The sequence below is a fragment of the Zalophus californianus genome, chromosome 7 (genome assembly GCF_009762305.2).
Source record: "Zalophus californianus isolate mZalCal1 chromosome 7, mZalCal1.pri.v2, whole genome shotgun sequence".
NCBI lineage: Eukaryota > Metazoa > Chordata > Mammalia > Carnivora > Otariidae > Zalophus > Zalophus californianus.
The window spans coordinates 44,029,716-44,056,524 of record NC_045601.1 but is presented as its reverse complement, the minus strand read 5'-3'; the positions used below and the strand labels follow the sequence as shown (position 1 = coordinate 44,056,524).

The following is a 26,809-nucleotide window of genomic DNA, read 5'->3' as shown; positions in this document are numbered from 1 at the left end:
TGCACCCTCAGGGAAAAGCAATCAATCACTCCTGTCCTCACTGGTCTCGGTCCCCACTCTGTGCTCACCCAGCCTGTGACCAAGCATTTCTTTTTTTTTTTTTTAAAGATTTTATTTATTTATTTGATAGAGACAGAGATAGCGAGAGCAGGAACACAAGCAGGGGGAGTGGGAGAGGGAGAAGCAGGCTTCCCGCGGAGCAGGGAGCCCAATGTGGGGCTCGATCCCAGGACCCTGGGATCATGACCTGAGCCGAAGGCAGATGCTTAATGACTGAGCCACCCAGGCGCCCTGACCACGCATTTCTATCTCAGACAGGCAACCCTGCTTTGAGTCTCCAAACCCGGCTGACTCCTGTGGCTCTCACCCATGCCACTCCTCCCGGGGGTCTCGTCAGTTCTGCCAGTTCTGTCACTTGTTGGGCCCCTGCTCAGACAGCAGTCACCAGACCAGGCTGCAGTTCAGTTTATGGCAACCGTGAACTGAGAGCCCACTCCTGGGCTCACTGATAGCAGCCAACTTCCCCACTCTTATGTCTGGGAACTCTGCCACATTCAGACACCCCCCATCTTCCTGTAACCCCGGTGATCCTGAGACCACACTTTCTCACCTAGGATTCCACCCTGCTTCATCACCTGAGCATCCTTCAGGCAGGGATGTCCCTTACCAGAACAGACTTCTTTCTAAAAGTTCTGATTTTGCACTCTGCTGCTATATCACTTTCCGGTAGCCAGCTTAGAGAGGCTCCCTCCCCCTGGGGTCTATCTTCCCATATATCAGCTCATATGCACTTCTCCACACCTCCTACCTTGCAGAAAGTGGTCGCTTTTCTATTTGTAGAGTTGCAGCTATTCTTTTCTTAGATCTCTGGCTGAGTTCACAGGAGTTCAGAATGATTTGATAGCTATCTAGCTGAATTCCTGGGACCAGATGAAACTAAGGTCTCCTACTCCTCCACCATCTTGGTGAAAAATCACGAAGACATATATTTTTAAAAGTGCCAGGCATAATCAAAAACTAATGATGTAATATATGATTATTAACATAACAATAAAAAAATTTAAAAAAAAGTGCCAGGCATAAAGGGGCACCTGGGTAGCACAGTCGGTTAAGTGTCCCCAACTCTTGGTTTCGGCTCAGGTCCTATGCATAGTGCTCTGTGCTCAGCGCAGAGTCTCCTTGAATCTCTCTCCCTCTCCCTCTGCCCCTCCCACTCATGCTCACTCTCTCTCAAATAAATAAATCTTTAATAAAAAAAATTTTTTTAAAGTGCCAGGCATGAAAACAAACACATAAATCAATGGAACAGAATAAAGGGTGCAGAAATAACCCATGCATATATGGTTATTAATTTACTACAAAGGAGCCAAGAATACTGAATGGGAAAAGGATAGTCTCTTCAATAAATGGTGTTGGGAAAACTGGGCAGCCACATGCAAAAGACCCCTATCTTAATACCATACACAAAAATCAACTCAAAATGAGTTAAAAACTTGCATATAAGGCCTGAGACCATAAAACTTCTAGAAGAAAACAGAGGATAATCTCCTAGACATCAGTCTTGGCAATATTTTTTTTGGATTTGCCACCAAAAGCAAAGGCAACAAAAGCAAAAATAAACAAGCAGGACTGTATCAAAAAGCTTCTGCACAGCAAAGGAAACCATCAACAAAATGAAAAGGCAACCTCTGGAATGTGAAAAAGTATTTCCAAATTATATATCTGATAAGTTGGGTTTTTTTTTTAAGTAGGCTCCACACCCACCGTAGAGCCCAACATGAGACTTGAATTCAAGACCCTGAGATGGAATCCTGAGCTGAGATCAAAATCGGATGCCTAACCGACTGAACCACCCACATGCTCCTGTGATAAGGATTTAATATCCAAAATATATAAGAAACTCATACAACTGAACAGCCAAAAAAAAAAAAAAAATCAAGTTTTAAAATGGGCAGAGGATCTGAATAGGTATTTTTCCAAAAAAGACATACAATGGCCAACAGGTACATGAAAAGGTACTCAACATCACTAACCAACAGAAAAATGAAAATCAGGGCGCCTGGGTGGCTCAGTTTGTTAAGCAACTGCCTTCGGCTCAGGTCATGATCCTGGAGTCCCGGGATCGAGTCCCACATCGGGCTCCCTGCTCAGCAGGGAGTCTGCTTCTCCCTCTGACTCTCTTCCCTCTTGTGCTGTCTCTCATTCTCTCTCTCTCAAATAAATAAAATCTTTAAAAAAAAAAAGAAAAATGAAAATCAAAACCACAATGAGATACCACCTCACACCAGTTAGAATGGCCATTATCAAAGAGCCAAGAAATAACAAATATTGGCAAGAACGTAGAGAAAAGGGAACTGTTGGTGGGAATGTAAATTAAAACTGAATTTTAAGTAATCAAAAACTAGTAGTCTTTGCTTTCTAAACATAAAAAAATAGGTAAGTTCATTCAACTACTTTAAATAACTTTAGACACATTAACACAAAAGGTTTAAGACTATTCTTCAGACGTGATTCTGAATTTCCTTATTTACAATTCTATCATAACAAGGAAGAACTTTCATTGGTTCAGGTTGAGATTAAGATTACCTCAATTAAGAACAATGATCAGGTAAATAAGTGGTTTGCCTTTCACAGAAAAAGTATAAATTCAAACCAATAAATATTTGCCAAGTACTCATTATATAAAACAAGGAATTCAAGAGCATTAAGGCAGCAAACAACAAAGACAAGTCTATCTCCTCCTATGAAAAAATTATAGAGCTGTTGATTTCAATGTGTAAAAAGGTGAGGAGTCCTATCTTCTGGTTACTTGAAATGCTTCATTCAAAAAAAGTACCTTGGCAGCCATTTGGAATGAGGGCCACATTTCATTTAACCTCTTATAAGCCTCTGTTCTGTTTATAAACTAGTAAAAATGAGGCTTTTTATAAAACCACTACAGATGTGGAGAAAGTATACCAAGTGGCATTCCAGAGGATTCTCTTTGTCTTTGAATATAACTATTTCACAGTACTACTAGAAAAAATATTCTATAGCAAATTATGCCAAAACTTAGAAGGATCAATAGCACCTGGGCGAAAATAAAAATCCCAATCAAAATAAATTTTCCTAAATCAGTAGCTAGGCTTAATAAATGCTACTTTCATTTATGTAGCCATTAATCTCCAAAGGAAGCTGAATAAGCTAATTATTTCTCAGTCAGCCTTTTGTTTACTCATACTTAGGAACCTAAGTGCCACAGATCTTTAAATGCCAAAACTAAAACAAAACTTTAGTTCTAGGGGCACCTGGGTGGCTCAGTTAAGCATCCAACTCTTGATCTCAGCTCAGGTCTTGATCTCAGGGTCGTGAGTTCAAGCCCTGCACTGGGCTCCACACTGGGCGTGGAGCCTACTTTAAAAAAACAAAACAAACAAACAAAAAAACTTTAGTTCTAGAACATTTCAAAATAAAGTTTTGAGAAAATTAACAAATATCTCCCCAAAATTAAAGAACTTAATTCCTAGTCAAACTTTTCAGTACATTATTCCTCAAATGAGATGGAATGCTCAGTACTACTGAGAAAGCTTCAAAAAAGCTTCTGTAATGTCATGGCAAGGCAATATATATTTCTTACGGTCAATAAACACACATCTGCCCCTATAAGAGCAATGTAACTACCTTGTAGAAAACTGTGAATTTTATATGAAATGTAGTCCAAATCTTTCATCCCATTCTGTTCCAGAAGGATAACTAAAAACTATAGTTCATCTCTAACTCTGAATTTTAGTACTGAAAAGTAGCATCAATAAAGCAACCATACTTATTTACTAGACATCTACCATATAGAAAAGGCATAAAACAAAGCTCCTGATCTTAAACTCATTCTTTAAAGTAATTTATAATCTTATCAATGACTTGAATTAATTTAGCACTATGTAATGAAGTCTTAAGACCACTTATCACACAAGAAAATAAAAATAAGAGGCAGAATCACTATTTTGAAGCAGATTCTCAGGCCAAAGCATAAAATAAAACTAATTACCAAAGTCTAGGTTCCCTGACTGAGAAAATCTATCCTGATGGGAAGAACACTTACACCATTTCAGATGCCCTGGCCAAAGTCAAGGCTCAGCCACTGTTCAATGTAAGGCATGCCAGGAGATACTTCCCCCAGTTTTAAAACTGAGCATCCCAGGCAAACCTAGGGTCACCCTAGCTTAAGAAGTAGTAAGGAGAAAGCAATTCAAACTTTTATTTAGGACTTATGTATTAATCTCTATGCAATAAAGAGTTGAGTGGATTAGAGAAATCTCTAATCCCCTCCAGTTTTAAGTCTCTCTCACTAAAACTGGCCATTGTCTTCTGACTCATTTTACACGGCCTCTAAAACTCTAAGACTTTAGTGATAACTCCTTCCTTCAGCCTTCTCTCTTCTAGAACATAACACTCTGATTTTACTCCAAACTCACTGGCTATTCCCTCCGTTCTTCCTCTACCTGACAGAAAACATGAAATGTCCCAGAGCTTGATCCTCTGCTGTCTTCTATATGCTCTCTCCATGTGACCACCTTTAAACACCATTTATACTCAGATATCTCTCAAAATTCATACCTCCTCCTCTCTCATCTCCCCACTGAGCTCCAGACTCAATATTCTACCTGAACTTCTAAAAAGCATTTCAAACTTCACAAGACCAAAACAGAACTCAATTCTACTTGCCTTCCTCACTCTTCCCTGCCTCACGAAATGGTACTACCATAGACTATAATTACTGAAGCCAAAACTAAGACATCATCTTTGATTCCTCTTTCCCTCCTTTTCCATCTCCAAACCATCAGTAAATCCTGTCAGGTTTCTCAAGTATATTCCAAACCCATTCTCTTCTCTCCAAATCTGATCTTACCACTATGATCAAAGCCATCATCTGTCACCTAATTACTACAGTAACCTAATAACTGGCTTCCCTACTGATCTTCTTTCCCACACCCCTCCACAATTTCTTCCCCCCACAAAACAGCCAGGAGTGATCTGTAAACACCAAGGATAGAGAATGTCTACTTTGTTTCCCCAATACATAGAACAGTGTCAGCCTCATAGTAGACACTTGGGTGAATGAATGAATAGTCATCTCTCCTCCCCTTTCACAGCTAACTTCCCCCCATATAGAAGAGAATCCAAACTTCTTGCAATGCCTTATATTATCAGGCCTCCTTCACTCCTCACATCCCTGCTCTCTATGGTCCAAATTCACTGGCTCTTGATATTCCTCAAACTCCTCATTTTTACCATAGAGCTGTTTCTGTACCCTCCACCTAAACACTCCTCCCTCATGCCTGGTTCCTTCTCATCATTCTGGCCTCAGCTCAGTATAAGTTCCTCAGAAAGGCCTTCCTGACCAGCCTATCCAAAGTAGCCCTACCCATCTTCGGTCACCTCACCCAGTTCCTTTTTTTTCATAGTACTTACCAGATGAATTCTCTTGTCGTTAGTTTACTTACAGACAGCTTCCTCCTCACTAGAATGTAAGCTCCCTTAGAGCTAGGACCTTATCTTTCTTGTTCAGTGATGTATCCCTAGAGACTAGTACAATGCTTACTACATAATATTTATTGAAAGAATGACTCACAAACATTTACCAAGTACTTATTATGTGCCAACTGCTATGCTAGGCAATAACAATGGATTTTTTTAATTTAACAAAAATAAAAAGTGGAAGTAAAATATTAGTATGAGGAGCAATTTGATGTTCATTTTATGTTAACCATTCCCACACTTAAAATGAAAGATCTTATATGATAAATTCTTTTTTTTTATAGATTTTATGTATTTATTTGTGAGAGAGGATGAGGAAGAGAGAGAGAGCAGGAGAGGGGGGAAGGTCAGAGGGAGAAGCAGACTCCCCGCTGAGCAGGGAGTCTGATGCGGGACTGGATCCTGGGACTCCAGGATCATGACCTGAGTCGAAGGCAGTCGCCTAACCAACTGAGCCACCCAGGTGCCCTTATATGATAAATTCTACTTTTCAAAATATTATTTTGATGGTGTAAAATATGAATACCCTTAAAGTAGTAATAATATTTAGTATCTCATTGCAGCTTTGGAAGTTATCTAGATGATGACATTGTTCATTTTTTAATGCACATTTTATACATTAGTTCCCACTACTTAAGCCATCACCCAGTAAAATACTACCTAGGACTCTACATGTCTTCAGAATACGCATATAAACATTTCACCCAATCAGAAAACATCAGGACTCTGTAAAATCTTTCTGTCCTCAACACACAGAAATATTTACAACATGATAATAGTGATTGTCAACTTACCATTTATGGCCTGGCCTCAGATTAATTAACCAGCTTCATTCAAGCCAAGAAGTGATCAAATTCCAATTACTAATCAACTTCATTTCACAAAAGTCATCACTAAAGTTGAGATTCCCGCCTCAACTCCCAATGCCTATTATAATAGAACATGTCCAACTGAGTTTAGGTGAAAGAATTATGTTTCATTGTTACCACGGTACTTTTAGATCCATCTAATTCAGAACCACAGCAGAAAACCTTAGTATCTGATGTAATCAGACCAGTTACCATCACTATCATTATGACATCACTAATCACCTATGGCAAAGCAACAACTAGAAAGAGGTAGATTTCAAGCTCAGGGCACTAAACAAATGACATTTCTTCCAGATCTTGTTTTCCATAACATTATGTTTTAGCACACTTTAAAACTATCATATCCTACCCCAAAATGTTGTAAGGGTTGAATATATTAATATTTATAAAATGAATCAAGTTCAGTATAACTAGATATACATACTCAAAATATTACTATATCATACTAGATTTTTAAAACCTAAGGGAAATAGAGGCACCTGGGTGGCCCAGTCAGTTAAGGATCCCAACTCTTGATTTCAGCTCAGGTCATGATCTCAGGGATGTGAGATCAAGCCACAATGTCAGGCTCTGCACTGGGCGTGAACCCTACTTAAGATTCCCTCTCCTCTTCTCCCTCTCTAAAAAAACAAAACAAACAAGAAGAACTTAAGGGAAATATACCCATCCTTCAACCAATTTTGAAATTATTATACATTTTGAATAGTAAGGTATTCTCAAATGCACTCAACCAAAAACATAAAAGACATACCACTTGTTCTATTTAAAATTAGCTTTCTAACCATACTTGCTAATAGAGAAAGAGGAGAGGGCGGAGGGGGGACTTTTGTTTTTTCTTTGTATGGAAATATAAGAACATATTCATCTTATTTACATTTATAAACAGTTACTCTATAAAGCTGAAAAACTGTAGGTACCAAAACAAAATTAAATCTTAAAGCAAAGGTCAAAAGTTCAGGATTTTCCAACTCACTCACACTTGTTACTACTATTTGTTTTTACTGTCATTACTTAAAAAATAAAAAAGTTCCCTTCAGTATTTTCAGCTGATTCTATATTACCTTTCATTTTCTCTTTAGTCTAGTTACATATTTGTATAAGCAAATCAGTTTTAGGATACCTAGAATTAACCCACATATTGAAATAAACTCATTTTAATACCAGAAATTATCTACTTATCCCTGGTCTTCCCATTGGCCCACCGGACCAAAATGATTGCTGACAAATTCAATCAGAAGACAGACCTTTGTTTTCAAAAAAGCTCTAAAATCATTCAATTTTGTCAAAAGATACACTGGACATCATTTCAAAAATATAAATTATCTTCAACTTCTCAGAAAGGAAAAGAAATCCCTGCATAAATCAACGCAGAGGTCGTTAACTTGACCTTCACCATCTGCTCATTTGTAAAAGAAACTACACTTAAGTTTTTCATCTATGGTATAACTTTATAAAACTAACTAAAAAATAATTTTAAATACTTATTTGGTCATGGGGCACCTGGGTGGCTCAGCTGGTTAAGCGTTATGCCTTCTGCTCAGATCATGGTCCCAGGGTCCTGGGATCAGGCCCAATTGGGCTCCCTGCTCAGTGGAGATTCCGCTTTTCCCCCTCCTCCTTGCTCGTGCTCTCTCCATCTCTCTCACTCTCAAATAAATAAAATCTTAAAAAAAAAACAAACTTATTTGCTCAAGAAAATGAAGAAGCATTAACAAAAATCACATCATTACTGTAAAAGTAATCCACTCTCAGCATAGAGGCAAAAAAAAATTTTTTATTGGAAAGGCATGTCCTGACTTACCAATGGTTTATCACTGTCAAAAAAGCTGAGATAAAATATATGCTTTGTAAAGATATCCTGTCCAAATTCCTTCAACTTGGGTACTGTTATAATGTATCTCCTTCCACTATGTTCTTTGCTACAGCTAAGGTCTAGAGGCTGCAATACAACCTCAAAGTCCGTCCTTTAGTTACTTAACTTCTAAGCACTATGATGTTTTCTTCCTCATGGAAAACAATGAAAAAATGGATACAATGCTTGGGTGATATTATACCTCCAAACTTATTATTACAAATCTATTTAAAGAGGTAAGGTTACAAAGATGTTACAGATGGCTTTTGACATGTACAGATAAATTGAAACCACTCCATCCAACCCCTAGGGATAATGAAGTGTCTTCTCACTTACTGAAGTTACTTTGATTGCAGGATTTCCAAATACTCAGTAAGCATCAGAAACCTCTTAACTATGGTCTCCCCTTCTTAGGACAAGTAGTATACATCTTAGAGAAAATAATTCTTACCCACATTTTTACTAACTTCATGCCTACATTAAATTCCATTATTTCTAAAAGTGTTGCAGGACCAAGTTTAAGAGAATGATTTTAAATTTAACTCTGGACTTTTAAAATTTATATATGTCTCCATCTAAAAGTACAGTATGATGACTACAGTTAACAATACTGTATGACTGAAATTTGCTAAGAGGGTAGATCTTAAGTGTTCTTACCACTCACAAAAGTATTGTAACTCTATGAGGTAATGGATATATTAACTAGCTTGATTGTGGAGATCATTTCATGATGCATATATACATCAAAATATCAAGTTGTACACCTTAAATATACATACAATTTCTACTTGTCAATTACATCCCCCAATAACTGGTAAAATTATGTCTAAAAAAACACATCACAAATTTCTAGACTACCACAAAATTGCATTATTTGAAATTTTAATAGCAACTGTGCCTAATATATTTCAAACAGCAGAAAATGCTATCAGAAAAAAAAAATTCACACTTCCAAATACTGCTTCTACTTTTTTGGTTTTGCAAAAGCTTTGAATGTACACGAAAATGTCAGTTACAAGTGAAACTCAAACATTTTGTGGAACAAGGTTACTTAAGAGTTCTATAAACACCTAAAATTGTAGGAAAAATTTTGCGTCTGTCCTGAGGGCAATTTTTTCTGGATAAAAGGCCTATATAACTTCCAGCTTCTCAAAAGGGTTCAAGATCCAATTAAAGTGACTGGAGGAACGGTCAGTGTCAAGTAACTTGTCACAGGCAACCCAAGCCTGATTTTTTTTTATTCCGAATTGGAGGTGGGGGGGGTATCCTAATTTGGTGGCTCCTACATAACTTCTAAGCAGATGCAGGCATGAAATGGCTGTCCGTCCGATACAAACCGCTCCCTTCGCACACTGAACGCGACAATCTCCAAATTTTCCTTGAAGGTGCCAGGGAGAAGCGAACGCATTAACACCCCCACTGCTCAAAGATCGATTGGCTCATGCAGGACGTGTCCTCGCCTTACGCCAGAGAGGGCTGCGGGGAGGTGACCAGGTTTCACTGAGGGGCTGAAGTCCCCTCCGGGATCACTCACGGAGGAGACCGCATCACCAGCAACCTCCTCCCGCCCCAAAACGCCCCATGTAGCAGCTGCGGGCGTGGGCGCAGCGGACCCCGGCGCTCCCAGGCGCGCCACGAGCCGCCGCCGCAGCACGGTCGTAGCGACCTTTCGCTCACGTCCCCCGTGAGCCCCGTTATCCACGTTGGCCACACACCCCACGACGGAAAGGGAGGAGGTCGGACAACAAAGCGCAACCGCAGGAGGCCCAGGCGAGCTTTAAGTTGGGGCGCGGGGGCTGCAGCCCGAGGAGGAGCTGGCTGGACGCCGAGCCGCGCGATGCGGGGCGGACGGGGCCGGGGACGCGGCCCGCCAGATGTCAGCCCGCGGGGCCGGGAGGGAAAACAGGGCGGGCGTGCGCGCGGCGGCGTCGGGGAGGCGGCCCGGGGGAAGCCAGGCCTAAGAAGGGAGGGGAGCGGCGCCGGGGTCCCGAGGCGCCTTGGTCGGCCGCGACCCCCACGTCAGCCGGGGGACTGTCCCGTTACTTACCCGCCGGGAGACTGCGGGCTCCGCCGGGGCTGTCCGGGCCGCCGGCCTCCGGGGCCAGGAAGCGCCCCCACATAGCGGGCCGGAGGGCCGGGGGCACACGACTCCCCTCGTCCGTCCTCCCCCGCCTTCGCCTCCTGCTTCTTCCGCGGCGGAAACTTGTGCGGAGCCTGGGGCCGCGGCGGCAAGAGCGGGAGGGCGGGCAGGCGTTCTGGTTAACGGCTGCTCAGCGACGGGCGGGGAGCGCAGGGGCCAGATTCGACGCGGCGCCGCCTGCGGCGGCTGCCATGCCCCAACCCGCCGGGCTGAGGCCCGGGCCGGGGAAGCAGCGGCTCCGCGGTGACGGCGCCTAGGTCCCCGGCTGAGCCCAGGCTGGGCTCAGAGCCTCCAGGCGAAGTTGCAGCTGCGGCTTCTCTCCGCCCCCTCCGCCGGCAGAGCAGAAGCCTGAGTCGGGGCCGGGTGCGGGCGGGGCCTGACGGGGGCGTGGCCTCGGGCGCTTACATAATGCGTGCGCGGCGCGGGGCGGGAACTGCGGCCCGGACCCGCAGGGTACCCTTACGCCGCTTTGCTCAGCCAGCGACCGTGGGTTGCCTCGACGCACCAGCTGCATCCCTCCCTCCGCATCCTTGCGCTCAGTCGGATGAGAAGAGGGGAAGATGAAAAGAACTTGGCCCCGGGGCTGTATCTTTCGGTACCGCCCTCCCTAGGGTAATCCCTCAGGCCCTCCGGGGCACCTCTCTGAAAGAGACGTGGAAGACCTGTGCCCGCAGCATGACTGCTTGAGATAAAAGGCTAGCCCGGGAGGGATTGAGGGACTCCCAGTCTTCTTTGGGATTGGGATTAAAGTCATCTTGCATTTCAGAAACGTCGTTGATAGATCACTTTGGGGGATAGAAAAGAAGTCGTGTTCCTGAATTCTCAAATTCAATGGCGCGGGAGCGGGTAGCAAAATATCTACTATACAAGAATGTGCGCAGGAAAAAGCAGAAAAGAAAAAGACCAGAGGGTTCAGGGAGGGGCCGCAAATTTTAATCTAGTAGCCCAGTGATTCAGATAAGCAACCAGAGAGGAAGGAGTTAAAATGGCACCAAAGTGTGTAATGGGAGTACTTCCTTACACCCTGCACCTTCACGTTTCTCCTGCATTTGGTCAGTTCCCACTCTTCACCTGAACCCAGAATACAAGAGTAAGTATCCTGAGGAAGGACAAAAGGGAGCAGCATCCTCTCCTTAAATCTTACTTTTCACTGGAAATATTAGGATCCTTTCAACATTTAGATAGAAAAGAGTTTATTTAATAAAAGTGGAGCACTGTAGAAGGAGGGTTCTACACCTGGCACATGAATCAGAGATAAACTAAAAAGCAAGTCCCTACCCTCAACAAGACTTCTGAGTCCAGTGATACTTTTTCCTGTTTTAGAAGTTTGCTAACAAAGGCCTTGTATTTCTATTTAAACACTTTGGAGATGGGAAATACTGCTTAAAGCTTTTAAAGGTTAAATTACATTTAGTTGTGTAGTCTATTACTTACCACATCTGTGTTGTAATTTATCTGATTGCAGTTTTATATTTAGTCTCCCACCCATAGAGTTCCATTTATTTCTCCAAATTATGAGCAGTGTTGGCCCCAGGGTCAGCTTTTTCTGAGGATAGAAAGTGAAAGAAACATGAAAGAATGTGATTGGTTCCTTTTCCTGATTTAAATGTGCATTAGCTCATTTGAATAGTTTAGGTGTTCAAGTTTAGGAAACTTGAATAGTTGAGGTTCAGAAAGAAACCTAAAAAATAATAATAACAAATTCCAGAAAGAATTATCAGAAGCTATACAGCTATATCAAAGTATCCTTGTTTTCATGATTTATCGTTACCATAGTCTCATATTAGGTACAGTATTTATTATAAACACCAAACTTTTTTTTATACAGTTCTAAGAAATGTATGAATTATTACAGATATATCTTGGTCCTTTGTGAGTTTATATTTATTTGTTATTCCAAAACTCTGCCAACTTCCACTCAATTCTAAGCAGTGTTTTTTTTAATCATTTGCTCAGATTTTCTACATGTTTTTTACCAATGCAAAGAGCATGATACTACACACATTCAAAAGAATGTGTGAAGCTGAGACTATGTAAAATATTTTAATACCTATTACAGGGTAAAAGGAAATATTAAAAACATGTTTCTATTTTGGCAGTTGGCACCAAAGAAAAAAATTTTTGTGTTACTATTAATTAAACTTGAAAGGATACAGATCTAATGCAATTAAAATAACATAAATATTAAGTGAGAGTATTATGTATATGAAGTAAACTGTAACCATTTTTTTAGTCATATAGATTCTGAATATATACTGAACTCAGATTCCCCCCACACCCAGTATCCGTAGTTCTCAGAATGATTAAAATTTATCATAGCAAAGGCTTAAGAACCCAAGAACTACCTAACCATTACCAAGCCTGATGTTGTAAATTGGCATATTTTTGTTTTGTTATGATAGTATGAAAAAACCATGAGGAGAATCTTACAAGCAAAGACATTTATTACTGAACTTAAGTATTTCAGTAATTGTTCTTCTAAACAGAGATAACAAAAGTAAGTAATGAAAATAGTGACTGTGTATGTTTCTGTATGTGTGTATGTGTTTTAATACAGTTGCTTAGGTGAAATTTAGATAATGTTTTGGGACAGGACTCTTTAAAAAAAGTATAAACTAGATCATAAAAGAGTAAAATAGTACCAAAAACACCACATTTAATATCAAACCATATTAAACTCTTCATTTGAAATATTGCATTCCAAAAAAAAAACATTTAAAAGTGAAAAATAAATGTTTCATTTATAAATCTTAAGTTCTTTGGATACGAATCTCTGATCTGATTAAGTTAAATTATCTTACATGTGTTTTTCTTACATAAATTTATCATGCTGGGCAAACAACCACCAGAGAATTGAAGAGTGATATAACAAAGGATAAAAATGATATTTTAAAATTAGAAGAAAATAGCTTGTGCATAATATAAGGAAACCTCAAGAGACGTTAATGTTTACAAAAATATAAAATATCAAAACCAATGAAAAGTAGAAAAATTAAACCATCCAGTAACAATTGAAATAGCTCCTAAAGAACAATTGCCACTTGAGAGGGACAGATTTGTGGATGAAGTCTAAAAAATTCCAAGGAACAGATAATTCTGGTGTATCAAGGTTGTTACAAGGGACGTGATATATAACCTCTTCTAGATCATAAAAATGATAACTTACTGAATTTATTGTGGGTTGTTGTAATTTCAAATAATCATTTATGATAATGAAAAAAGGAAACTCAGAAACTCTTGGCAATGGATTTGAAAAATCTTAATTGGATTCCTAGCAGATACATTCACTCTACAAAGGTGAATAGAAGACGTAGAGTTTATTCAACCTGTCTGTGCCTCAATTTCCTCATCTGTGGTGCGACCAGGCCAACAGGGTGAGGATATCTCATCTCAAGTCCATGATTCCTGAGAGATACAGAAAATTAATTCCATCTGTACCTTTGGCTCCAAAGTTGGGTTGGAACGCCAATGAGAATATAGGTAAGACATAAACCACTAAATCATGGAGCAGTCCTTTGAGTAGGAGGCAAGGCTGGGAGGGATGGAATTTAAGTGAAAGACAAAGTTAAGTCTTCAAAGGTACCATCAGTGTTTACTGGAACTACTTAGGATTGACATATTTGTGAATGGAACTTATTTGTGGTCACTACCTGGCCATTCTGAGCCTATAGAAAAGATGCAAGGTCATTTACAATGAAGGAAGACAACCACCTTGACAATGTATAAAAAGACAAGTTCTCCCCTACCTGTCTTCTTACTCAGACACCAGAAGGATAAGCGTATAGAGAGAAGGGTGGAGTTCAAGAAAGCAGCTCATACCTTCCCTACACACACACCCACACACACCCACACCCCCACACCCACCCACACACACACACACACACTCATACACACACCCACACACACATACACACACACAAACACTCATACACACACCCACACCCCCACACCCCCACACACATACACACACACACACACACACACACACACAGCCTCCTACCTAACCTGCACTAGTGGAGAAGAGGGCTATTTTAATAACTTAAAATTTTAATATTTAATATTTTAATAACCTTAAAATATTACAGGACTGGATTGAGATGAACTCAGTGGAAAGGCAGGTTTTCAATAAAGTACAGTGGATTGCGGGAGTGGGACTTTAGAATATATATTTTAAGTGAATTGAGACTTCTCACTAAACCCATTAAATATTTTATGTAATCCTCAAAACAATATGTCATCAAAACAAAAATTAAAAATAAAAATAGTTTTTTTAAAAAATGAACAAAGAAGAAAAAAGACAAAAAACAGACACTTAACCTTAGAGAACAAACTGGTAGTTACAGGGGGGATGGGTGAACTAGATGGAGGGTATTAAGAGTACACTTACTATGATGAGCACTGAGTAATGCATAGAATTGCTGAATCACTATATTGTACACCTGAAACTAATATAACACTGTATGTTAATTATACTGGAATTAAAATTAAAAAATAAATAAAACAATCTGCCATCAACAGTCAATTTAGCTCCATTTTAAAGATTGGGAGAAAAAGGCCCAGAGAGGTAAGGTCATACAGGCAGTAAAGAGCTAGCATCCAAACCTAATCCATATGATCCCAAAGCCCATGCTTTTCCCATCATGCTCTTTAATACATTGCAAAACAAATTATAAGATTTTTCTTCAGATGCCGTGTGAGAAGGAAGTACCTAATTATAGGATTTCTGTATAATGTTTAGGGTTCAGCTGAATTGGAAACCATGTGACATTAATCTGTGGTGTTGTATGATTTTTCTTTAGCTGCAGCCAGCGGTTTGAGTATAGGAATAAAGAAGGCAGATAAAATAACAGGATTTTGTGATGTGGGCACTTAGGGAAAGGGGGCAAAGAATTTAAGGATATTGGCTGGAGAATGGAGAATGGGAATCTGGGTCTAGCCTATCTGGAGAAAACAGTGAAATCAAGAGAGGGCTGAAATGTTGACAGAAGGCCGAGGCAATAAGGGAGTGGAAGTTTCTCGTGAAATCAAAGAGCAGATATAATGACGATAGGGGGGTGAACGCTGGAAAGATGGGGCATTACGGTGAGTGGGGAGAATGTTGGAGTTTAAGATTGCAGAGGTGGAGCAGGGGAGTAATTAATCTATGAGGCTGCACTGGAGTTGCAGGTCTCTGACCTCCCTTCCAGAAAAACGTTGATGTTCAGGCACAAGGAATGCAGTTGACTGACGGCCCCCAGCTGTTAGCACCTGAAGGATCTGCCTCAGCTTTTGAGGGTAGGCCATTTTTCCTGGATAGCTCCAGCCAGTGACTGAGCATGGCAGAGACATTGGGGCCTGCCATTCTTTCCCATGCAGAACCGTTGTAATCATCAGCCTTTGTCTTCTAGCTCTCTGTTGGGTTGACTGAGACTTGGTCAGATCTGCACTGAGGTCTGAGTCTTCCCTTTCCAATCCTATTTCCCACCCCTTTCATTTTTTATAGGTGCTATGCTCCAATAAACCTCTTGCACCCCTACCTCCATTTTAGCGTCTGCTTCCCAGAGAACCCAAATGAAACAACCCGTAAGGATAAAGATATAAAGGAGTTGGGTTGGTTTTATTTATTTATTTTTAAATACTTTATTTATTTATTTGACAAAGAGAGACAGAGAGAGAGGGAATACAAGCAGGGGGAGTGGGAGAGGGAGAAGCAGCCTTCTCGCCGAGCCTGATGTGGGGCTCGATCCCAGGACCCTGGGATCACGACCTGAGCTGAAGGCAGATGCTTAACGACTGAGCCACCCAGGCGTCCCAGGTTTTAAATAGTAAAGTAGGGGTTCTATAAAGCATGATGAAAATGTTTCTGAGGACAGGAAACCAAGGATGGGTTATCAGGAAGGCAGCACATAGCAACATGGACTGAAACCACACAATATATACATATGTAAGCACCACAGGGTTTAGTGGACTTAGATTACCACTTGGACACACAAACTTGTGAGAGAAAGTTCTGAGTAGTTCTGACTGGGCTGGTCCTGGCAGCTGCTGTTCCAATTAGAAAAATTTGCCATAATAAAAAAAATGAAATCTTGCCATTTGCAATAATGTGGATGGAACTAGAGGGTATTATGCTAAGCGAAGTAAGTCAGTCAGAGAAAGACATGTATCATATGATCTCACTGATACGAGGAATTCTTTTCTTTTTTTTTTTAAGATTTTATTTATTTATTTGACAGAGAGAGCGAGAGCAGGAACACAAGCAGGGGGAGTGGGAGAGGGAGAAGCAGGCCCCCCGCAGAGCAGGGAGCCAAATGTGGGGCTTGATCCCAGGACCCTGGGATCATGACCTGAGCAAAGGCAGATGCTTAACGACTGAACCACCCAGGCACCCCAATATGAGGAATTCTTAATCTCAGGAAACAAACTGAGGGTTGCTGGAGTGGTGGGAGGTGGGAGGGATGGGGTGGCTGGGTGATAGACATTGGGGAGGGTATGTGCTATGGTGAGCACTGTGAATTTTTTAAGACTCATGAATCACAGACTTGTACCTCTGAAACAAATAATACATTATAAGTTAACAACAACAACAAAAAAAGAAGATAGTAGGAAGGGAAAAATGAAGGGGGGTGAAATCGGAGGGGGAGATGAACCATGAGAGACTATGGACTCTGAGAAACAAACTGAGGTTCTAGAGGGGAGGGGGGTGGGGGGATGAGTCAGCCCGGTGATGGGTATTAAGGGGGGCACGTATTGAATGGAGCACTGGGTGTTATACGCAAACAATGAATCATGGAACACTACATCAAAAACTAATGATGTAATGTTATGGTGACTAACATAACATAATAAAATAAAATTAAAAAAATAAATTTGCCACTATCCAAGGTGCTTCCAGGAGCAAACTACAAATGTGTGAAATTTACTGTGTTCACTTAGATTGGCAGGATTTTAATAAAGAGTAGTTAATTGGTTACAATTTCTCTACTCAAACAAATAATTTTCAAACATTAGCATGGTTTTCTTAGTAGCTTTCTTACTTCCGGGTAATAGAAGAGAATTCAATTTGATAATGGTGTTAACTTTGGTAAGTTTTCATCCAAAGAATTTTCCCCATACTGCTTACACACTGGAAGAAAATAGTGATCTCGGGAACTGTAAATACAATTAATGGCACTGAAACAATTCCTAGAATGATCTAATGATTTAAGGATTGGGCCTTTTTGCTAAAATTTCAATGGAGGTCTAGAATTTTAACAAGTATTACATTCAGAAAACAAAACACAAGTCTAGCTGCAATTTTCAGGTTTATGGGGAAACTGATTTCTTATATTTTTTTCTGATTATAAAAATAATACATATTTTAAAAAACAAGATAGTATAAAAATACTTATTACTTATTCCTTCAGTAAATATTTGTTGAGTACCTAAGTAGGGCAGGAAAACTAGGGACAGGTGTGAAAGATTGCCTTATGTCACTATAGCTTTTAAATTTTCTATTGTGTATACATATATACATATAATAAGGCAAAAGTTGGGGTTTTTCTAACCCAAATTATCTCTAAGGAAAGCTGGACTCACTCTGTACTCCAGTGCTTACAGCCTTTCATATTACATGTTACTCTCTTAATTGTTTTGATCAACAACATATTGATTGAAGAAGTCACTTAGCCTGACTTAAATTCAATCTGCAAAATTTAGAATCTGTATTTTTAAAAAAAGATAAATTAACTTTTAAAAGATCACTTTTCAGACCCTGGGTGGCTCAGTCAGGTAAGGGTCTGCCTTCGGCTCAGGTCATGATCCCAGGGTTCTGGGATCGAGTTTCGCATCGGGCTCCTTGCTTGGCAGGGAGCTTGCTTCTCCCTCTCCTTCTGCCTGCCGCTCCCCCTGCTCGTGCTCTCGCTATCTGACAAATAAATAAATAAAATCTTTAAAAAAAAATTAAAAATCACTCTTTTTTTTTTTTTTTTTTTGAGGGGAGGGGAGTGGCAGAGGGTGAGGGAGTGAGAGAATCCTAAACAGGCTCCAAACTGAGTGCAGAGCCTGACCTGGGCTCAAGCTCACACCCCTGAGATCATGACCTGAGCTGAAGTCAAGATCCAACACAACCAACTGAGCCACCCAGGCCCCCAAAAGATCACTTTAAAATGTAGTGAAATAATTATTACATTGTAGTGGTTGTAAATATATGTTAAATATGGCAGTGGAAAAAAGCAACATATCTAAATTAGTATATTTAACAGATATAAGTAAACTAATATTGTGTGGACTTAACTGTTTCACTTATATCTCAAAATTTTAACAGATCAAGTTGTCCCATTTTCAACACATTTTTGAAAATGCATCTGAAATGCATCTCCATTTTCGAAAATGGAGGTCACGTTACATTTGAACACATCTGGACTAAATTAAAATTGGTCCTTTTTTTCTCTACTTTGAGCCACAACGTATTTCTTAAAGATCTCTAGTATTTTGCAATGATATGTTCAGGGAATCCATATTTAACATTTTTAACTACCTAAAACCGAAGTTAGAAAGAATAACATCTTACAGACTTTTTTACAACCCAATAAGACTTAAAAGTTTTTTAAAACCTAGTAGAATAACTAATTTATACTTTCATTATTGTAATTGAGACTTCTGTTTTCTAATGAACCTTGAATCACCAATTACTGAACTGCAAAATGGAAGCACAGAAAATCCACCTGAATGTCAAATACATTCATTATCATAAGTGTTCACAGAGAACATGAGATGAATTAACAATAACAAAGCATCTACAATTAAATTCACACTTCAACATGTACGATGAATGATGGCAAAATAAATTACAAATATACATGTGTGTATATAAGTATACATGAAATTATGATATTTTCCTAACTGGATTATTACACAAATTTTTACATTACTTACTAGGTTCCTTTTTATTATTATTACTACAGATAATTTCCTAATGAAGTTCTGGAGCAAACTTAGCCTTAGAAAAGTTAGAAATTATTTATACCAGAAAAATCACTGAAGGATAAGTGTCTTCAACTGAGACCAAAAGATATAGTGGTTAGCATTTATGTTCATAATCTTAAAAAAAAAATATGATCCCAGCAGGAGGGACCTATAGGGACACTAAGGAGGTGGTGAGTTGGGGGCATTTGATCAGCATTGGGGGAGAGTAGAGTGGAAGGCATTAGCCAGAGAGTTCTGCACAGCAGTGCCTGAATGCTGCTCTATTCTTTGCTCACCCTCATACGTCAGTCTGGTTCTGGCCCAGGCCCAAGAGCTAAGTTTCAGATCATGGCAGGCTTAGAAGAACAGCACAGACTGGAACATATAATCCCACCCTGGCTTGCCCTAAAATGGCCCCTGAATTCATCCTTATCCTCCTGCCTCAAGCTGTTTCTAGAAACTCAGTGCACAGAAGAGCAATGCCACTTTTGCTCTAGTTTTGAGTTTAGGTTTTACCACATGATTTTTTTTTTAAGGAATTTTCATCTTCCCACATACCATCTTTTAGAACAGATGGCTTAAAATTTCTTAGAGGAAATGAGTCATAGTAAGCCCATGAGAGTGTGTGTCTCTGTGTTTCCAGGGCCGAGATAGTCATCACCCTTCAGGTACTTACCTGCCCCGCGAGAAGCCGCTACCAGGCACTGGAGTTTTCCTGTTGCCTTTTCCTCCAGGGTCCTATGATGAATTTCCTTAAAATACTTCACTATGTGTGGGCTTTCTCTTGTTAATATAGCCTCTGCTGGAAGGTAAAGTTTGTAGGCTGCGAAGTGGCTTTCTGCTGAGGTGACAGCCTGCCTCCCAGAGAAAGTGCCAGAAGAAGGAGACCTCAAGAGCCACTGTGAAGCTCATATGCCCTGATCCCTTTTCAGATACTGGCAAAGGGCCAGAGCCAGAGTATTGCTAGAGTGAGTAGCTGGTGATGTGGCAGATTGCCAGGTGACGGCCAGACTGTCAGTTATAAAGAGATGGCTTTTATAGACTCCCAGTAACCCATATTGAACCCTGTGGTTTCTGGGAGAAAAAAAGAACCAGATTATTCTCCTATTGGAAACAAACAAACAAAACAAACAAACACTGGATTTAGGTTTGCAGGATCTATGTTGGTCTTTTCAAAATACTTCACTATTTATTTCAGTAAATAGCCTTTGCATGATCGTATGTCTGTAACTCACTTTTCCCGAGTCTGGGGATGCTCTCTGCCCCTCCAGTTGCCTGGGTCCCTTGTTCCACCATGCCCACGGGCTTTGTAATGTCTGTAGCTGCCTCATTAACTCTGCCCCCATCTTTGGTTCTCTGATTCTGGTTTTTTAAAACTGTGATAAGGAGGATGTCATTTAATGTGAGAAGTGTTAGAATATTCAAAGAAAAAAATGAGTATTGATAAACCGAGAAAAAACACGATTAACATAAAATGTCATCTTAAAATTTTCTTATAGTTTAAGATTTGTATAAACAAAACTGATATTTATTAATGTGTCCTCTTAATGCATGCAAGAGTACATGATACTCTATATCCAGAGTACTTTTCTCTTGTGCCTTAAAAAAAAAAATAAAAGATAAGGCTTTATGAAATACCATTTATAAACACATTTTAATAAGGCTTATTATTCTTTTCTTTTAAAATTAAATTTTTATAAATCCCAAAATTTTAATCCTATCCAGCTAACTATTCATAAATACTCAGGAACATTATGGGGTTATTTTAGGCAAAATGTTTAGTGTTAATGCATTCATGGTTAGAAATTCAGATGCAGAAAATGCTTAAGACCTTTACTTTGCCTTATTAAAAATCTCAGAAAACGTGATACCAAACATGGAAATCTTAAATCTCTAACAATGTAAATATAATATAATTTGTTGCATTTTATTGTTGAACTTAAGAGTATATCTAGTTTAATAAAAGCTATAAATATTTCATAGAGAATATTCAGAAAAAAATAGAAAACAATTACAAATGAGAAATTGGGATCTATCTTTAATGATCATGAAGAGTGATACTAACACTACTTCCTGGGCCAACAGTGTTGTATGGCGAAACAGCTTGTTAGCCTTCCAAGGTTAAAACAGGGCAACCAGTAAGTGTGAAATGTGAGGTGCCAGCACCAGAGAGCCCAGCAGGCCTCATGGACTCAGTTTCCTCATTTATTAAATGGGATTGTTGCAGTACTCTCCCATAAAGCTGTTGTGATGAGAAAGCACGGTCATATGTGATAAAGTGTTTCACTAATTTTAGATAACCTAATGTTTTTAAGAAACACAAAGGGCAGTTAATTCAATAGAGAAACTCGGTGATAATGAAAGGTATTGAGTGCTGAGCACTACACCAAGAGCTTTACCTCCACTGTTCCATTGAATATTTGCAACAACATGATAAAGAAGAATAGGAATGGGGATGCCTGGGTGGCTCGGTCGGTTAAGCGTCTGCCTTCCACTGAGGTCATGATCCCAGGTCTTGGGATCAAGCCTCGCATCGGGCTCCCTGCTCAGTGGGGAGTCTGCTGCTCTCTCTCCCTCTGCCCCTCTGCTCATGCTATCTCACTCTTGCTCACTCTCTCAATCTCTCTCTCTCAAATAAATAGATAAAATCTTTAAAAAAAAAAGAATAGTAGGAATGATTATTGTCCCCATTTTCAGGATGAGGAAACTGAGGCACAGGGAGGTCCAGGGAGACATGGCTCACAAGTGGCAGAGCAGGACTTCAAAGCCAGTTTTGCCTGACTCCAGTGCCTCAGTACTTTCATATTCACTATGTTATAGGGAAAAGTTTAATTCATTAGTAATCGAAGATTTCACAACTGAAAGATATGAAAATGGAAATACAAAGGGATGATAAGCATCAATTCCATTTGTCTCTGTAGAGGGAGGGAAAGAAGGAGGGGAGTAGAATTGGGTAGGGGGTACACGAAGAATTCAGCTATAGATGTAGTATTTTATTTTTTTAAAAACTAGTGAAAATATGGAAATGTGTTAAAATTTGATAAACCAGGGCCATGGGTTAATATTTTCTTCATGCATTAAATAATTCATGGTAAAAAAATAGGGAACTAATATCACCCTATTTTGTTTATATGAAGATGAAATAATTAAGAAAATATTTCTGGTGAAAGTCTGGAGAAACTGATATTCTCATACACTCCTGGTGATATAAATTCAGTCCAACTCTTTTGGAAACAAATTTGACAATATGTTTCTAAAACTATAAAAATAATCACACTCTTTGGTTCAGTAATTTTCCTTTTGGTACACGATCCTAAGAAAAAAATTATCAAAATATGCATGCACATACACATAGAAATACACTCACTGGAAAAACTATATGTATAAGGAGGTCTACTGCAGTATTATTTATGATAGGGTAACATAACAAACGATATAAGATTTTAAAAATAGTTAATATTACACAGCCTTTAAAGTAATGTTTATGAAGGCTATATAACAATATGCGTAATGGTTGTGATGTAACATTAGTTGAAAAAAGTCAGAATATGAAATCCTATATCCCCTAGAATTAAATCAATGAAAAGATAAGCATAAAGTTTAAGAACAAACACCCTAAAATGGTGAGTACAGAACTAGCATTAAGATGGTGAGATCAGGAATTTTTTCTCTCCTCTCTTCCAAATTTTTTATAATGATCTGACATATTGTTTTAGCAATGTGAAATTAGGATGTCATACAAACCCAGCTTTGGAAATGATGAGAGATGTCTGAAAGTGAACTAGAATCCCAGGGAAAGGATGAGGAGCTCCAAGGAAGACTGTAGACAATCCACACTCTTTTGGGAGTTCAGAGGAAGGGCGCTCCATCCTGCTGGGGTCTTTAGGAGAGAGCTTCTGAAGGAGAAGCTCTCACTGGCTTCAATAATTGGTAGAACTGGGACGAAGGGAGGGCCCCAGGGAAGAGAGCAAGGAAGCCTTTTCAAAAGCAGAAAGATGGGAGGCTACGGCAGGGGGCAGGCGACAGCACTCCACGTGGTGGAGTATTTTATTTTCAGTTTATATCTTCTGTTTTTTTTTTTTTTTCCCCCCAGAAATTGCGGTGACTTTAAAGTTGTCATGGTTGAATTAATTCCACAAAACAACTGGTTGTAGAATCATAGTAACGTAATTATGAGCTGTGCTTCTGGCTCCAAATCTTTCCTCTAAAAATAATCACAATGACCGCGTCTTGGGGAAAACAAAGCCGTCACCTATTCTTGGGCTCCTGCTATCTTGGTAGTCACTTACTGGAAAATGATTGTGGGCATGGTTTTAGAACTCTGCTTGTCCCTCTTCCCTTCACTGAGTTGATTAATGAAATAATTTTAAAACTTGCCATCTACAGGCATTCTCTTAAGCGGGAACATGGCTTAGGAAAAGTCACACAAGCCTACCTGTGTTCCCCAAGGAACACAGCCCTGGCACCCCTGAAAGGCGGTGTTGTTCCTTCAGGGAGTGTATTTTCTTGTGCAGAAAGGAGACGGGAGGCCAGGGGTGGAGCTGTGGCGAGGAGGAGCAGGAATGGTAGGGAAGTCTCCCGCATAGATGAGTGAACCTGTATGCTCCGCTGCCCCCCACATACACCAGCTGCTCCTTGCCCGGCTTCCTTGGGTAGGTAAATACTCACTGAATAATATATGAATCAACAGGCTGAATGATGACAGTTATCATTCACAGAAGGATTCCTTTGTGCTGGGAGTTTACGTCCATCAACTCACATTGTCCTAAGAATCCTGCTGAGTATATAGTTCAAATGCCAGGGTTCTTAGGTTCTACTAACTCTAGCTTTTTTTTTTTTTTTTGTAATCCTTTTAAAAATAAAAGTGCTCCATTGCCATCTCATTCGCTGGTGAGAAATCTGCTGTTCCTTCCACCTCTCCAGGTTTCTCTTCCTCACCTCACAGGCCAGATTATCCAACTCTCCTCCACATCCCCCTTGTGTTTGCTTTCCCTTCTGCTGTATCGCTTTATCCAGTACCATAAACACATCACCCCAATTTTGTCACTCCCCAAAGTATTCCCACGTATGACTGCTTGGATAACAAACATCTTTGTATGTTCTGGTAAAAAGATAAGGAATGGTCCACTGTGATGCCAAAGTAATAAATGATTCAGTTTTGGATATTAAGACTTACTGCCCCAAATAAAGCCCCAAACTAGGCTATTTTGCTGGATTTCTCTCCTTCCTGAGGTTGGTGCTTTCATCTCAACCTCTAGGATGCTCAAAATATTTGCTTATCTGGGCACCTAGGTGGCTCAGTCGTTAGGAGTCTGCCTTCGGCTCAGGTCATGATCTCAGGGTCCTGGGATCGAGCCCCGCATCGGGCTCCCTGCTCAGCGGGAAGCGTGCTTCTCCCTCTCCCACTCCCCCTGCTTGTGTTCCCTCTCTCACTGTGTCTCTCCCTGTCAAATAAATAAATAAAATCTTTAAAAAGAAAATACTTGCTTATCATGCAAAACAATTTAGTTCTCTGGGGCTTCCTTGCTCATCTCGAAAGCGGGCCTATCAGGGTGTTTTGCTACACTTAAGAGTCCTAGGAATCAGGATTGCAGTCGGCTGTAGTTTTAAATAGCAACCCCCAGTGCTATGTTATTATCCACATTTTATACAAGATGAAACAAGGTTAGTGAAATTAAATGATTACCTAAGAAAAAGGGCCAGAATATGAATTAAAAGTCTGGCTATCTAACTCAAAACTTATGCTCCTTCCACTAAACCAGGATGAACATGTGACAGAGTCAATACTTACTGAGTGTTTACAACATACCTGGCTCTGTTCTAAGAAATTTAGGGGCATTAACCCATGAAATCCTCACATTAGCTACTATCTATTTTATAGGCACAGAGATAGTAAGCAATTTTCCCAGTCACATAACTAATAAATGGCAAGGTCAAGATTAGAACCCTGAAGTTCAGTCTGTATGGTTCCCATCATTACCTAGTTCCCCTCAGTCCTTCTTGTGGCTGGAAATGGGGGCAGATATCAGGTGACAGTTCAGTCTGCACCATGAAAATGACCTCTGTGTGGTTTGAAAACTCAAGTTTTCTGAAGCCATGAGAGTGTGGGGGCATTGTGGGGTCTGAAGGTATAAATTAGATTTGATCAGTGATGAAGTGAGTTATAAACTTTATAACTGTTGCTTTTGAAAATAATAATGCAATTCAGTCTTTTCTCGTTTAATGAGTTGCTACAAATACACTTAACTCATTTAGACAGTCATTCAAGATTTACCGTGTCCTCTGTATGTCAGGTTCTGTTAGGCACAGAACAAAAAAAAGATGAATCCTTTACATGGAGGTCCTGGAGTAGCTCAGAAGCTTGTGGGAAACTTATAGTCTAGAGCATGCGGTAACATTAGTCATTCATTAGAATGTTATACATTTGATGATAGTTGAAGCTTGAGAGAGTCATATTTAAGATCAATACATGCAAGAAATGTCTAAGAATCTGTCTTTGGAGGAAAGAGAAATGTCTCTATCTGCCATGGAAGCAAACCCTCCAACATAAAGTAGACAAGCAGAGCCTGGGTGACCACACAGATGACCACACAGCCAGGATTCTGTAAAGAGCGTCCAAATACACGATGACCTGAAAAGTTCTCAACCTGGAGTTCACGATCCATATTGTGAATGTTAGGAGGACAGTCACATCAAAAGGAAAATGAAGATGTACCCAAAGGCTAAAAAGCCAACTTAAGGGGTAAGATTACGAAGAATGTTTTTTTCCAAGATTGATCTATGGGGGATGGTGCTGAGATTCTAGAATTCCCTGCCCAGTTCTTTAGAGAAAAAAATTATTAGCATGAAGAAGGCATTACATTGGATCACCATTGCCTGACAGTACTATTCCTGAATATAGAACTTGCTTTGATTTATTTTATGTTCCAAATTCTGATCTAAAGTTTGATTTCCTAAGTGGACAGGACCATCAAGGCAAGATGTCCCATGAAGATAACCACTAGCAATTCTTTATACAGGAACATCTCTCACCTTAAATTAATAAATAGACATCTTCACTTAGAGATGCATCTTAAATATTTCTAAGCAGTGGTTAGAACCAAAGCAGTGGTTTTCGAGCTATACCCCTAGGGCCTCACTTGAGAACAAGTTTTAAATTGTATGCAAAAATTGTGCATTGTTTTGTTATTTGGTTTATCTATTGTAGAATCTCAATAAGATTTAAGAAAATTTTTAAAAAGGTACCTGGGTGGCTCAGTCGATTAAGCATCTCACTCAATTTCGGCTCAGGTCATTATCTCAAGGTAGTGAGATTGAGCCCCAGGGTGGGCTCCACCCTCAGCACCAAGCCTGCTTAAGATTCTCTCTCTCCCTTAGTAACACACGGGGTAAATAAAATCTGCTGATCTCAAAGGTAAAAAAAAAAAAAAAGATTCTCTCTCTCCCTCTGCCCCTCTGCCACCCCCATCCTCCCATCCACCTCAACCCCTCCCCCCACTGGAACATGCA

The 26,809-nt window shown here is 39.9% G+C and overlaps 1 protein-coding gene across 5 annotated transcripts in view; it reads right to left on the bottom strand.

Annotated features, from left to right (window-relative positions):
* The window catches only part of CEP85L (centrosomal protein 85 like), a 226,345-nt gene that overhangs the window by 161,781 nt on the left and 37,755 nt on the right, over window positions 1-26,809 (bottom strand). Inside the window, exon 2 of one of the 5 annotated variants that reach the window (XM_027603608.2) lies at window positions 11,810-11,921. The exons of 1 other annotated variant lie outside the window; for it this stretch is intronic. In XM_027603608.2, coding sequence (XP_027459409.1) covers window positions 11,810-11,921 — 112 coding nt within the window. Of the gene's footprint in view, window positions 1-5,448; window positions 5,544-6,308; window positions 6,510-10,282; window positions 10,719-11,809; window positions 11,922-26,809 lie in introns of those variants that run through there. 3 more of the 5 variants (XM_027603609.2, XM_027603610.2, XM_027603611.2) reach the window with 3 other exon arrangements.